Raw genomic sequence first — 15575 nt, 5'->3', positions numbered from 1 at the left:
TAGCATCAAACCAAAAGATTTAAAGACACTTAAGACAGATAACCTCACCATCAAACAGCTGTCTGCAGTGCTTGCTGGACCAAAATGTTAATAACACACCTTCTCATTGTTCCATCTGGACGCATCCTGTGTGCTTGACCTGTGCTGCATGCAGGTCTCAGTCAGCTTTTCTTAAAAATGAAGATTTACTCTCACAACAAATGGCGACTGGCAGAAAGTGGTTCCAATTGGTGATATTTTGCATTAAGTGGATTTAGGTCATGACTGAGATGGCTTCTTTTCAAAATCTAAATACTGTCCATAAAACAAGCTAAATCTGGCTTTTTTATATCCTGGCAACCCTGTGAGAGGTAGAACTATATTAACAGGATTTAGAGGATTAGTGGGATTGTTCCTTTGGACTGCCATATATGGCTTTTTATTTTTACGCTATTTTAAAGCAAATAAAAAAAAAAAGAAATGGTGAAGAAAAAAGAGAAAATGTTACCTCTAAAAATCCAACCTTTCTGTAAAAAAACATTCCGAAAAAGGCTTTATCTAAAGGTTGTCATTTCAGTTTAGTACAAATATTCCAGGTGAATGAGCTGAACAGAGGCGGGTTTGATCCTGACCCAGCAGAGGCCGGAAAGCATCAGGTGAGGAAAAACGTCTTCAAAGTGCGTCTTAACTGACAGCTTTGATCCAAATCCAGACGACCAAGAAGGCAAACAAAAAGTCTTCAATCCCCTCCAGTCTCCTCCCTCCCACCCTCATTCTTTCTTCTGTAGACCACCAAAGGAAACTGCACTCAATCCTTTTTACCTTTCACTGCACAGCTCCCTGCACATCACTCCAATAACCTGGATGTCACTGAAAGTCATTGTGCTGAGTGACATGCTTGAACACACAAGATGCTGCTACTCTCCTCCATAAACCCAAATGCAGAAAGTATCTGCCACTAATTCAACATTGTATATCTTTGTTTCACCTGTACACAGACTTAATGTAACAATGTGGGAAAAAAAAGATTCATGCTCTGTAGAAGTGATATCAGCTGTCAGCCAGGAAAGCATAACACAAGGTTGATATTTAAGTCCTTTATGGAGGTGGGGACTCATAGCCGAAAACGGCGATCAGGTGACAAGAGCGGTTGTCCTTGTAAAATGTGTTTTAACTAGGAATGTCCCGATCAGGTTTTTTTGCCCTCGAGTCCGAGTCCAAATCATTTGATTTTGAGTATCTGCCGATACTGAGTCCTGATCCGATACTTTTAGGGTTCTCTACAAAGGCAAATAGCAAGTCACTCGTTGCAGTCATTTGAGCAATCCTGCACCTTTGAGCCATATAAATGACACTGCAATGACTTTTCCTGTTATTGCAAGCAAAACTTGTGTGCGTGTGTCCAGAGTGCTTCGTGCTGACTGTTCATCACTGTCGCATTGACTGTGGATCTCCACATATGCGCTGCTTCCCAAGCTAGGACATTTCACACACGCAGCGGCTCATTGAGGTCTTGAACCAAGGACCTCTCGCACCAAAGGCAACGGTCATACCCCTACACTACAAGAAACAGAGCCACCCTGCACAGAAAGCGTTAACTTTGACAGCCCTAATAAATATATATCCAGGTCCCGATCGGGAAGTAACGTCCAATTCCGATCGAGTCGAAATCACGTAATAGGGCCCGATTTCCGATCATGTGATCGGATCGGGACATCCCTGGTTTTAACCTTACCCTGTTTTTATATATTGTATGCCTAACCTTAACAAGTAGTTTTTATGCCTAATTCAACCATGATTAACAGTGAAACTTAACCACAAGTGAAAAAAAAACAACTGGCAGTGTCAGGTGGAGTTAAACCTAAGACTCCTAAGTGAAAGTCTGCTGATGCTGGGCAATATAATTACATGTTTCATTAATGTAAAAGTAACATATAATATGTTATATGTTTTGTATCTGGCTGAAACATCTATAACAAAAGAGCTGATGGGGAAGATGCCGGACCACGCGACAGACTAGATGTGTTTGAGGGAGCTCCACCTTTAAAAAAAAAACAATTTTGTGGTCTAGCTTAACTCAAGGACGAAATGACCAGAAAAGGCAAGGGACTTCGGTCCGAAAGAGCTCGTACTGAGACTTGCGAGGGAGAAGGCTCCGCTGTGGTACGATGGACGCCCTGTGTTCATTTTTCCCAACCTGACTTCTGCGACCATGAAGAAACGAATGGCTTCCAGCACATCAAGGAGAAATGCAGAATCAGGAAAATTCAATGTGGTTTCAGGCACCGTGCCAGGGTCGTGGTCACGGTGAATGATAGCACAGGAGTGTTCAACACCCCGGCTGAGGCTGAAAAGTTTCTAGGCCGAGAGGCTAAAGACTGGGACACAGAATTTGGATCCAGCCAGAACATGGACTAAATGTTGACTGGTAAAAAGTTGTTTATATTGTGATCTGGGTGAGGTAAAATTCTTGATTTGTTACATTTATTTGTGGAGATGGAGTCCTCCACTGGATGAGGTGAGAAGAGTAGTTATATGCTAACGTGGGCCCTAAACCGGCACCGTTGTTTAGCTTTGACTTTGAGTTTGGCGTATGGAAGTACTGCACGTGGGCAAGGTTTCCTCCTCCTGTTTGTTCATACGTTTTGTTCAATGTTCTATTTTATTCAACACATCTATCTTAATAATCTAATGCATATTTTTTCCTGCCATGGTCATGTAATGTGTCATTTTGCATTATAGATATGTTAAATGGGTTAAGTAAACATACTGAAGATGGTCTTACATTAGTCAGCTGGAATGTAAGAGGACTGAATAGCCCTTTAAAAAGAGGAAAAGTGTACACACATTTGCGAAAGCTGAAAGCTGATGTCTGTTTTCTTCAAGAAACACATATAAAGAAAACAGCTGCGAAAATGTTGTGTCCTTCATCTCATGTCTATCAATCAAATTTTAGCACAAAAGCCAGAGGAGAAACAATCACAGGCATCCAGAGCCATACATTCTATTAAGATGAATAATGGGACTCTTCTGACCGATCCTGGGGAAATAAGTAAATGTTTTTCTAAGTTTTATGAACAGGTCTATCAATCGCAGGGAGAACCTGATCAAGGGTTGATGGAAAATTTCTTTAAGGATTTGAAACTGCCTAAATTGTCCAATGAGTCCATCTCTTTACTAGAAGCGGATATTGATTTAAAGGAGATACAAAAAATAATTTCCTCCTTTCCTAACAATAAGGCTGGTGGACCAGATGGCTTTTGTATTGAATTTTTTATGGCATTTAATACATAAACTTGCCCCGTTCATATTACGTATGCTAAAACACTCTTTGCAGACCTCTAGATTACCTCCTACTTTATATAAGGCCAATGTTGTACTTATCCCTAAGCCTGGCCGTGACCTTGATTTGGTCTCTTCATATCGTCCTATTTCTTTATTGCCTATTGAGACTAAAATTCTTGCGAAAATCTTAGCCAACAGATTAAAGGAGCACATTTGTTCTATTATCCATCCAGACCAGACTGGTTTAAAGCAAGATAGACATATGTATTTTAATTTGCGCCGCTTGTTCCACATTTTATATGCAGAACATTCAGAGGAGGCAGTAGTAATCTCCCTGGACGCGCGCAAGCGTTTGACCAAGTGGAGTGGCCTTATATGTTTTTTACTCTTAAAAAATTTGGATTTGGACCCTCCTTTATTAAGTGGATTGAACTTATCTATTCACACCCAACTGCCTCAGTTATTACCAACCAGGATATTTCATCACCTATATTGATCAGTAGGGGAACCCGCCAGGAGTGCCCCCTCTTCCCTTTTTGTTTTCTATTAGTATTAAACCACTAGCTGCTAGTATTAGGCAAAATCGTTTAATATCTCCTATTGACGTCTTTGGACGAGAACATCATATTTCATTATATGCGGATGACATCCTTCTATTCATTTCCAGCCCTCAAGCTTCGATACCTCATCTTCTGACATTAATTAGTAACTTTGGCAGACTTTCTGGTTTTTCTGTTAATTGGGACAAAAGTGAACTAATGCCAATTTCAAAGGAAATAGATATGACATATATACAATCTACACCATTCAGGAAAGCCCTTCATGATTTTTCATATCTTGGTGTAATTGTGACTAAGAATCCTAAGAACCTTTTACAACAGAATTGGCATAATAAAATCGAGCAACTTAAACAGAATATATATTTTTGGAAGACCCTGCCCATTTCCCTTGTTGGTAAAGTTAATGCGATTAAAATGATTGTGTTGCCACGTTTTCTACATCTTTTTCAATGCCTTCCATGTTTTATTGCTCTATCGTATTTTAAACAATTAGACTATCATTGTGCCCTTTATATGGAATTATAAAGCCATCAGAATCTCAAAAAACATCTGTGCAAATTGAAGGATGTTGGAGGCTTTGCTTTGCCAAACTTTAACATGTACTACTGGGCCACCCACTTGTCTGTAATTTCCTGGTGGAGAACATTTTCTCCAGATTCACCTTCATACTCCTACCCCGCCTGGATAAGCATGGAATGGTCGCTTTGTAGAAATACCTCTTTGCTAGCATTGCTTAACAGTCCTACCAAAGTCAATAAGGTACATTATAATAACAGTGTTGTAATTAAAGATACTATACGTATCTGGGAACAGATAAAACTGTATATTAAGGCCCCTCGGGTATATACTGATGCACCTATCTGTAAAAATCATGCTTTTAAATGATAAAGTTCTCTCTGATTGGAAACAAAGGGGAATCAATACCATAAAAGATTTGTATATTAATGGCAATTTTGCATCCTTTATACAACTGCAAGCTAAATTTACAATACCTACCACTAGTTTTTTCAGATATTTACAGGTAAGAGATTTTATTAAGAAAAGTGTACCAAATTTTGAAGTCCTGAATAAACACGACACTCTTGACACAATTAATGAATTTAATCCAGCTACTCGAGGGGAAGTTTCCTTTTTTTACAGAATACTTCTTGATAAAGCTCTGCTACTAACAGAGGTACATAAACAGGCATGGGCAGATGAGTTGAATGTGGAATTAAGCGATATGATATGGGAGGAATGTCTACATAGTGTGCACACCAGTCACTTTTTACCCTGTCATGTCACACCAGTCTCATATAAGCTGCTATAACTTAAACTATTCCTGGACTGTTACATTATGCCAACTGCACTGACTTGCACCATTGCATCTTTTGCACTCTCATACCAGTCTCAATAAGCAGTTATAAGTTAAACCATTCCTGTTTATATTATGCCAACTGCACTGACTTGCACTATACATCTTTTGCACTCTTACTGCATTGTGCCTTCATTATGTGCCTTGTATTTTGTGTGTGCCTCATTGTAGGTACATTTTTTTACACTTTATATTTATCTTTAGTTTTTAGTTACATGTTATATGTTGCGGAGTGAAGAGTAACGCAATTTCGATTCTCTGTATGTTCAGCACATATAGCAGAGTTGACAATAAAGCTGACTTGACTTGACTTGACTTTTGGTCATGTTAAGCCTCTACAAGCAAGCACAAATGTTCAGTTAATGCCAGACACAATCTTATACAATTTAAAGTACTTCATAGGCTCCATTATTCACAGGAGAAACTACATAAATTTTATCCTGATTTCTCACCTGACTGTAATTGGTTTAAATCTACTATAGGTACCTTGACACACTCCTTCTGGTCATGCACCAAACTCCATTCATATTGGCAATGCATCTTTCAATGTTTTTCCAGGGCTTTTGGCAAACATCTGATACCTAACCCTCTTGTAGCGATCTTAGGAGCTACAAGTGTCTTTCCTTCTGCTACTAAATATGAGAGCTGTTCAATTTGGAATGGTAATTGCAAAAAAAATGATCCTACGTATGTGGAAAATGGAAGCTGTCCCTACATATAACTTATGGTTGAGTGAAATGTCTAACATGCTGCATTTAGAGAGATTGAGGTTGTATGATTAAGATAGAGGAAATGAGTTTGATAAGACATGGGATCCTATATTGAAGTACTTTAACAAGTGATCAGTCAAAAACCATGGCTGACATGTTATGTCTTGCTGTATGGAATCTAACCTTTTTCTTCCAATTATCTTCCTTATTTAACCATGACCATGCATTATTGTCGCAGACATAGATGTGTTATGTTCTGACTTTTATGTTATGGTTGTGAATGTATTTTTTTGTTGTTGTTGTTGCTATACATGCTGTACCTTAAAATTAATAAAAATATATAAAAAAAAACAAACAAAAAAAACAAAAGAGCTGATAAGAGAAATTTGCGCTTAAAAAAATATCTAAGACACGAGACGACTGTCACATCTGAATCACTGATTCATGAATATCTCTTGATTAAGCTGTGCATTGTTTCTGTTTGGTTGTGTAAATCTCATTTTGTGTCATTTTCAACGGTGTCATTTGTAAAACTGTAGCTCTTTCCCGCTGATGCTGTCCCATTGGAAATCATCATCATTTAAGTGATTTAATGTTCTTTCAATTTAAATATCAGTCTTCCCAGTAAATGTAGCACATATACATAACATTAAACCCCCTGCTGGCTCACAGAGTCATTGTTTACTTATGTCCTTGTGTTCAGCATGGCTTCACATTGATGACTGATCTGTCCATTTCCTAGGTCAATGTGTAAGTGTATTGAGCAGCAGATGAACATTTACACAAAGTGAACACAAACTGAGGAACCGCCTGGCTGATGTGAAGGGTTTGCTATTCTAGGAAACTTTTAGTGGACATTTTGACCTTCATACAAAATGACGTAAATACTTGTTATTAATATTATAGTGCTGTTCTGAACTTCAGAGTCTAGGGAACCTTGCAGAATGTTTGAGACAGCTAAAAGAGATATATCCAGCCTCTCTTTCAGACCTGCGTACCATGAATCGGCAGCTCCTGCTAAATAAACCATGAACTAAATGCACCGTACAGGCCCATCATGCTGTCCGTCTACACCGCCTCATCTCTCACTCCTGTCTGCCCCGTCAGCTCATCTTTCTTCATGGATTCATGTCTTTTCTTTCCCTCCTGCTGTTTTTCTTTGTTTTAGCAGCATTAGATTTTTTTATTTTTTTGAATCTTTATTCTCATCTTTCTACACCCTGGACAGGTCACCAGTCCATCGCAGGGCAACATAAAGCCAACCATACACGCTCACACTCACACCTACGGGAAATTTAGAGTGACCTAAAAAACCTAGCACATCTTTAGCATGTGAAAGAAAGCTTCACCACCATGCTGCCCTTTGGATCATACAACACCATTTATCACATCAAACATCCCATCTGATACACTGGTTCTAACCTAAAGCGCTGGTCTGACTGCACCATTACAGTAAGGATTATAATAATACCTTCATATTTCTTTGGTTGCTATAGTTTGTAATTATCCAGCTTGTCCGGGATGAATTCATTCACAGATTCACTGTCTGTATAAATAATGGAGATGCAGGGGGAAGGTTAATGGATTTGTTTGTTTAGTGTTCCTAATGTGTTTACATGAAACTCTGTTGTGTTTCAAAATGATCTCATGATTTCATCAAGTACTGGTTGGTTACATTCTGTCCATCCATACATCCAGTGTATCGACTGTCTTTCTGGTGTTCTACTACAGTTTAGTAAATGTGGTCAATAAAGGGAACGTATTTGATAATAATACTTCTATTGATTGGTTGCTTTTGTTAAAAGTGTTTCTTTATTTTACATCAGCAACTTTACAGGAAACTTTTCCTATTTCCTAGCTTCTGCTTCTTGCTGCAGCATTATCTATCACCATGGCTACGGTAGCTCTTCTTTAGCAACTAAAATATCAACATGGGATCACTACAGATACCAGATGTCTCTATGTAAAATTTACCTGATGCTAATGAGCTAACTAAGCAATGTATTCATTAATTTGTCAAGGATGTCATGTAATGTAAATGTGACAACGCGGACAAAAACGTATAAATATTCAACAATGGTAAACTAAATTATAATATGATATAATTTATGCTAATAAATTGATCAAATGTTTCAAAAGTGTGTTTTCTCATTCTTAAATTATTATTTACATTCAGACAGAAGCCTGAGCTGTGAGCTAAATACAAGCAAAGCAAGACACAGGCAAAGACAGGTGATAGGACAGGAGGACGTGCAGCTGAGAACACACGGACTCCTAATCTGCAGACAAAGTACAAACAAAATGAGGAAGTCCGTTTAATGAATGTAACCGTGCTCCGTCAGGCCACAGTGAACAGAAGCAGCTGCACCCTTCTACTTGCTTTAAGCTGTAACATTGTAATTCTGTCTAGACTTGACAGCACAGATAAACAAGCCTCCCTAAACTCCGTCTGCTTTCTGTCCTCATGTCAAACACTCTGACGATAATTAGCAGATGGCTGATGTGTCACAATGTGAGAAGAAGGGGGGGGGGGGGGGGGGGGGGGGGGGCTACCCAATAACTGGTGGGAGCACACATACAAAATACCTTCACGTGTGGCTACACAGGAATTAACATGCCCATGTTTCACCTGCACAGGTTTTTAATCACACACTGTCTGATTAGGCAGCACTTACACACATCCAGAGTGCAGCTAATGTAAAAAACAGCCCAACTTCACGAGTGTGACATAAGGTCAATACTTGATTCCAAATGGAATATGTGTGTGTGATAAACACAAATTGTGAGCACAGAAGAGAATGGTTTTCTTTGTAAGTTGTCTTTATTGTCATGTCTTTGTGTATTTTGAGCATGAAGCCCATGCAGACCTGTAAAAATTGCAGTTCACCCTGCAGTCTCTAGAGGCTGGGTCCAAAAGTGAGTCAGTCCCCATAAACCTCCATGGTTAAACTTTACAGGACTCCTGAGGGAATATCCATCGCATTGTATGTTCCCCAACGCCTACCTCCTAACAGACTTTTGCAGCTGTATCAGATGGTGAAAAATACAATCATGTGTCATGTGTCATTATCTGGCAGATACACGAGGAGCAGTCACCTGGAAGCAATGATCACTGACTGTCAGATTTTGGGGAGTGTGTGGGCCGATCCTTTGAAAATAAGCTGGACACTATAAAGACACCATGTGTTCAAAACATGAGAACAAAGCCAGATCATCAGGCCTGATACCTCTGATACTTCTCTCTTTCGCCCTGAAACAGTTGTGGCACAAGCTTGCAGCTACCAGCTAACGGAAGATGCCATACACACAGACACCAAATAAACCCGAAGGTTAAAGTCAGCCCGCATTTACATCATAAACCAGTCTGACAGGCATTCAGGTCCTCAGATTCCTCTTGGTAAATCTTCTGCACTCTGAAAGGCTGCCAACTGAGCCATCAGAGGTTTTCAAGAGGACCGTGACACAGATTAGGACCATGACACAGAAAATGTGTTATGCCGCTCCATTGGCTACTGACTGCAACCTTAACTCCCCTTTTTTAGCCAACAATAACTAATTAGTATAAACATATTGACAAAAATGCAGCAAAACCTAGCTAACAAGCAATAAACCATCTCTGGAAATAAATGTGTACTTTTGTACTTTTAGTTCTTAGTTGGGTCCATGTCCTTTCCACTAACATGGAAGAGGGCAGGGTTACAGCAAGCAGCCATTATGTGGGTGATCAGGATGATTGCTGTCCATCTTTGATTAGATAAGTTGTGTAACTGAAATGATATTTCAACAATTAGCCACTAAAAAAGAATCTGTTTCCAAACATTTCCATTTCAGTGACACAGATGAAGAGTCAGACTGTGGCATACTAGAGGTGCTGCTAGAGGTGCAAACGGTAAACTAAGTGCTGTCAAATGATGCAACTTATTGGCTACTGAAGCATTCCCCCAGCTGGAAAACAACATCCATCTCTCTCTCTCTCTCTCTCACACACACACATATCCAAAGAAGCTCAGGCACAGTGACTTTTTGTATGCTTATATTACACACCAACACTGGGTAGACATGGTTGTATAATGTACACACACTCTGTCAGGCTTGCTGTTTCAGCAGCTCGAGGGCAGCGCTGAAATTTGCACTGTGAATGTAAAGACAGAACGCAGCCAATTAAACCTTAATTACTGGCCTGTTGTCAGATGTATGATGCCCTCCCTTATTCCCTCGCTCCTCTTCTGTTCCTCCTCTCCCTGTTAGACTCCTCCTGCCACCACCTGCATCTCCTTCTGTCAATCTCTCCCTCCCTGAACCTTCTTTAAACTATTCTCTCCTCTCCCCGTTAGCATCCCCCTCCTCTCTCTCTCTCCCCCTCTCTCATTAAAACCCTTCTCCCAGGAGAGAGGAGGAGGAGGGTAAAAATAGCTTCTTCTCTTCTTCTTCTTCATCTTATACAGCTTATGCTCACTGGTTCCTTCTCTTCAGGCCGCGCTCCACACATGAAATAACGCCATCTTTGTTCCTCGCTGATTCTCTTTTCTCTGCTGCAGCAGCAGCAGCAGCAGCTCGCTCACAATCATATCTGGATCTGCAATAAAGTTGTTGAAAAACCCAGTGTGATAACATTATCAGAGGGTTGCATGCAATCCGACAGCTTGTTTGTGAAAGAGCTGCTCCGTTCTAAGGATAACATCAGCGTGAAATAAAACTGTAAACTTGTTTTAACTGACGTGTATCAGAGAAGTTGGTAATTAGGTAGTGCAAGTACTGAAAATTGTTGAAAGCAGAGGCCACAGTCATTTCTAACAGCGGCTGAGATAAGACTGTCATCTGCAGCATGATGACAAGAGTTAAATCGTCTTACGAGGGTACTGTCATGCAGTACTTCAAACTATAAAGACACACAAAGTAAGATTGTCTGAATCTCTACTTTTGTTTTCTCTAGTTTGATTAAGGCATTAGAGCTACATCAACATCAATACGAGGCAAACAACCTCCTGTCATCAACAAGCTTCCATATGATTTTCTGAGATTTACATACAATCGTTTGAACAACCACAGGAGGTTGCATAGATTCACAACAGCATGTGCTCACCAGGACAATGTAACAAGGTCGATATTTCAGTCCTAGAATATGAAACGTGTGCATATTTTTCCTGTCACATCTTTATGTGTTAATGGGGACAAGAACTTGCTGCAATCATAGCTGAAAATGCTGACACCAGTAAGGGTTTTTACCTAACCCACTACCATGTCAAACTCAACCACGATTACTTAAGCGTGGGAAAACTTGAAATCTCTTGTTTGTGCTCCCATGTAACCTCCTTACTCAGACATTTGTCCATATGTTCCGTTGTTTTTTCTGGTCATTTTTGGTCAGGACTTGTTGCTTCATAAGGAATGGCCATATAGTACAGTAGGCCTGCATGATTAATCGTTAATATTTGATATAATAATTGATCATTATAAATCATTATATCGCGATGTCGATTCACCCCTAATCGCAATTCAGTTTTCAAATGACTTCGATTCTCATGTAAGTTTGATCGCAAAAACCTATCATGCATGCATGTAGCTGTCATTTCCTGTGTATGTTTTAGTCAGTGTTGCGGGTGCTCATTTTCTCTACTTTGTTACCTCCACCACAAAAGTGTTTGCAACATTGTATATTGGCATTTTCAACATCGATATGACCACAGGTGCCTGTACAGATATGTATGTACAGGTTAATATCGGAATGTAAGACACCAAAAAAAAACTAAAAATGAGAGAAAAATATGACATAGGTTATTTGTGAATGTTGCCGGAAAAAAAAAAACACATTTTGGGACAGTATCTGTGCTGGAGAGAAGACAAGTGAGATGGATGGCAGAGAAATCCCTTTCACACACACACAAAACACACACTGGAAGAGCAAATGACCATCTGGCTCCGATAAGAGCAAAGCTTTTTATGCTGTTTCCTCATTAGTTAAATTCTTTTTTTTTTGTCAACAGCACAGTGATGGGATCAAACAAAAGAGAAGGGACAGGATGAGAAAAGATGGATGGAGCAGGAGGGGAAGAGACAGAGATGAAGAGGAAATAGCAGTGCCTGTGATGCCAGAGGGTATAAACAAACTGCTCACTGGCTCAGCTACACAAAAACTTTTCCCACTGAAAACACTTCTCCCCAACATGCTAAAAATATGAAATAAAAAAAGAAACACAAAACACAAGGCCAAAACAGCTCAGGAGCAGGTTGTTGTTGCTCCTGGAGGAAGAAGTGTAGATGCAAACACCTTCCACTGAACCAGACTCTTTCACTGCTACAACAAACATTTAGACATATAAACTGACTGAGGTGTGCAACAAACCTGCACAGGCCTCAGACATTATACTGTATTTTCTGGACTATAAGAGACACACGTCCTCCTCTGATGTAATGGTAGTGACGCCTATGCGTGTGTGAATAGTGAAAAAAAATCATCTCCATTAAAAATTTAAATGGAAAATTGTAATATAATGTAACGTGCCATATTTTATGCATGCAGACAAAGCTCAAAACTCATGTCTTCTTATGCTTAATATTGAACATTTTAATTACAACTGTTAGATCTTTATTTTTCACATTTAAAACTAATTAATTAATGGCTGGGAAAACATCCAATGCTGTTATTATTCTGTGTTTTAGACTGTGTAAGTAACTAAATTATGTTTTAAAGTAATTAGAGTGGAATCCTTTTAGATAAGTTAAAAAAACACAAATGTAACTCAAATCTTACATTAATAAGACACGTGACTCACAATGACTATGCCATATACAGCAACATTATATAATGCAGCTCTCTAGACATGCGGTAATGGATAAAGTTAAACACATTCTCTTCATGTCTGCAGAGACCAATAAATAAGAATAATGATACTCACCGTCTTTGTCGGCTCTTCTGAATATCTGTAAACAGAAAACAGGACATTGGGGTTACTGAAAGTTAAGTCATTTAAAACTTATGGAATATTTTGTAGTTCTTCTGTGTAAGAACAATGGTGTATCGTCTGCATAAGGAACAAGATCCAGTTCAAAACCCAGAGGAACATAGAGCAGATATTTGCACACACAAAATATTTGCACATATTTGCACACACAAAAATGTTCTTGATGTGAGAGGTATAAGTTAAAGATTTTATTTGTAACAAAACAATAAACTGGGATTATCTCCTTGGGATAAAGCAGTAGCATTGGTATGATTTGTGTTTTTTGGAATGCTTGTGCTTTGTTTTCGTTTTCTCCCTCCTTTTGAGGCCTTCGTTTTTTCAGGGGTGCTGGGCGTGGCTTCCTGCTGGCTGAAGGTTAGCACACCTGCACATGATCTCATCTCTTCACTCCTTTTAAGCCAGAGCATGACTCTGCCTCGACATTGGATCGTTCACATTGTTTGGTAACTGTTGAGCTATGTCATTGTATTCTCTTAATTGACCCAGTGACCTAGTTTTTGGAAGTGGGCGGGGTCACACACCGGTGTGCAATTCTTAATAAATGGCCACTGCTGCAACGTGTGTGTGCAGGTCAAAGTGAACCTGGTGTTGTATGTTTCCTTCATCATGTTATTCCGGCATTTTAAGTTTATTTAAAGAATGGCTGCACCAACAGTAACTCTCTCACCGCTGTTTACCTGGTGTGACAGTTTTCTTCGTCTCTAGAGTACGTGGGTTTTTGTGCTGTCTCACCATTTTGATCGCTCCTCCAGCCAGATCACGCCAGCCATGCTGTAGAGCCTCCCAACCTAACCAGGCTTCATTGTGTTTGACTTATCGTATGTATGTGTGTGTTAAAATTAAAAGCCAAACTAACCTGAGCTCCATCTGTGTTCTGCTTCTGGATCCTCCTAACAAAACCTAACAAGCACAGATTAGCTGTGTTTCAGCTTATTTAGACATATAATATAGTCCGTGAAGTTTTTCTAGCTTCTGTGTGACGTTACTAGTGTCATCAGAGTGTCAATGTATGAGTGTGGTCATTACCAATAACCTCCTGTCCGGTTTGTTTGTTTTTTTTACCTCCATCCAGTCAGCTGTATCCCACAGTGTCTCATTCTGACATGGTGCAGTGGTGTATAATAAGGCTTGTTAGGAGCCATGAGACGGAAAGGTTTATTAGTGTGAAAGATGACAGAAACACACAACCACAAAGAGAGTGGCTATTCTGCCACTAATTGATGATTACATGCTGTGTGTGCGCCATATTGAGCTAATTCATAGCTTTTGTGAAAGCTTGTTTCCGAAGGAGCTGAAAGTGTCAGGACTGGTACTTTCGTCAGTGTTTCAGTGTGCGATATGAAGTGTTCCTACTGAGGAGGACGGCCATGAAACAGCACAATGACAAGGCAGAGGACGGAGAGAAGGAAAGAGTGAGGTAGGGGTGGGCGATATGGCAAAGATTTTATATCACGATTCTTTAATCTGTCACCTCTCAAAAACTATCAGTAGATTTTAAAGGCAAACAACAACTCTGATAATGTGCACACAGTATTAGTTTTCAATAAGCATGAAAATTTAAATAACTTACAGAACAAAATTAAGTTTTATTTCAAATAGGTTAAAAAGAAGACTAATGTAATTCTGTAAAGTATTATTCAACAGTCATTTAAACAGACTGAAGTGTGCCTCCTAAGGTTAAACAGTAAATACAGTATTGAGACTTAAGTAACTCTTAAAGTTCAATGTGATTTAGAACAAATGATCAAACTTTCATTGGAATCATATCTAAGGAAAAACGGAGCTGCTGCTGTCACCTCTGTCCACCGTTTACTAGAGACCTCATATGGAGCCTCTTCATCAAATTCCTGCGTTATTGTTTTGGTGACGTCATTAGCTGTTGCCTCTGTCTGCATCTGATGTACACTCGTGGCCCTCCCACTGCACACACACACAAGTGTAGAAGAGCTGCTGACGGCAGAAACAGCAGCGAACCTGAATATAACGAGCTGGTATTGTTCAGAGAGGTGGGCGCGTACGTGCTCGTAGCATTATAATACACACGGCCCTTCCACTGCGACACATGTCGCGCGGACACACACAGACACGGGCTTAGAAGACGCGCCGCTGCTACCGGCAGAAACAGTACCGAACATAAAGGTGGAGTTCGTTTTAGGGACCAGTTCCTCCGTTCTCTTTTCGTTTTCAGCCGTAGCTTCCTAACAGGGAGGCTGTCATTGGTTGGTCGTGTTCACATTAAGCGCATTGAGAGTTGGCCGAGTGAAAAAAACTCATGCTTCTGCGCGAACATAGAACTGCAATTAATAGAACGTGCTCTATGGACGATAAAACGATCTGTCCGTTCTGGTAGATCGCCGATACGTTAAAATCCTTTACGTTAAAAGCATTTAGGCATATTTTGTGGGAAGCTATGGCTGCTGAAATTTACAGCTTGGAAAAGAAGTAGGTTGTGTATTCTGAGAGGTGTGTTTTCTTAACCGGGCCAAGACTGACATCCTTTCACCTGGAGGAGCTGAGAGACTGCTGCTGAGAGGATAGATGTTAAACTTTATTACAGGCAGAATGTGAAAGTCTGTGAGTTGCACACATTCTTTTGCATCACATTGCAGAGCAGAGACGTGTTTTTCATATACTAATCAAATTCTTTTTTAGAAATTAAATTAGCAACTTGTTTTAGACATTTTTAGGCAAACACTGTATGTATTAATCAGTTATTTTCTCATCA

At 39.7% G+C, this 15575-nt stretch overlaps 1 protein-coding gene across 1 annotated transcript in view; it reads right to left on the bottom strand.

Annotated features, from left to right (window-relative positions):
• Window positions 1-15575, bottom strand: part of necab2 (N-terminal EF-hand calcium binding protein 2) — a 164666-nt gene that overhangs the window by 146991 nt on the left and 2100 nt on the right. Inside the window, exon 2 of the mRNA XM_028408298.1 lies at window positions 12785-12809. Coding sequence (XP_028264099.1) covers window positions 12785-12809 — 25 coding nt within the window. The remainder of the gene's footprint in view (window positions 1-12784; window positions 12810-15575) is intronic.

This window comes from Parambassis ranga, chromosome 6 (assembly GCF_900634625.1).
Source record: "Parambassis ranga chromosome 6, fParRan2.1, whole genome shotgun sequence".
Taxonomy (NCBI): domain Eukaryota; kingdom Metazoa; phylum Chordata; class Actinopteri; family Ambassidae; genus Parambassis; species Parambassis ranga.
Note: the sequence above shows the minus strand (reverse complement) of the source record. Positions and strands in the feature narration are given on the sequence as shown.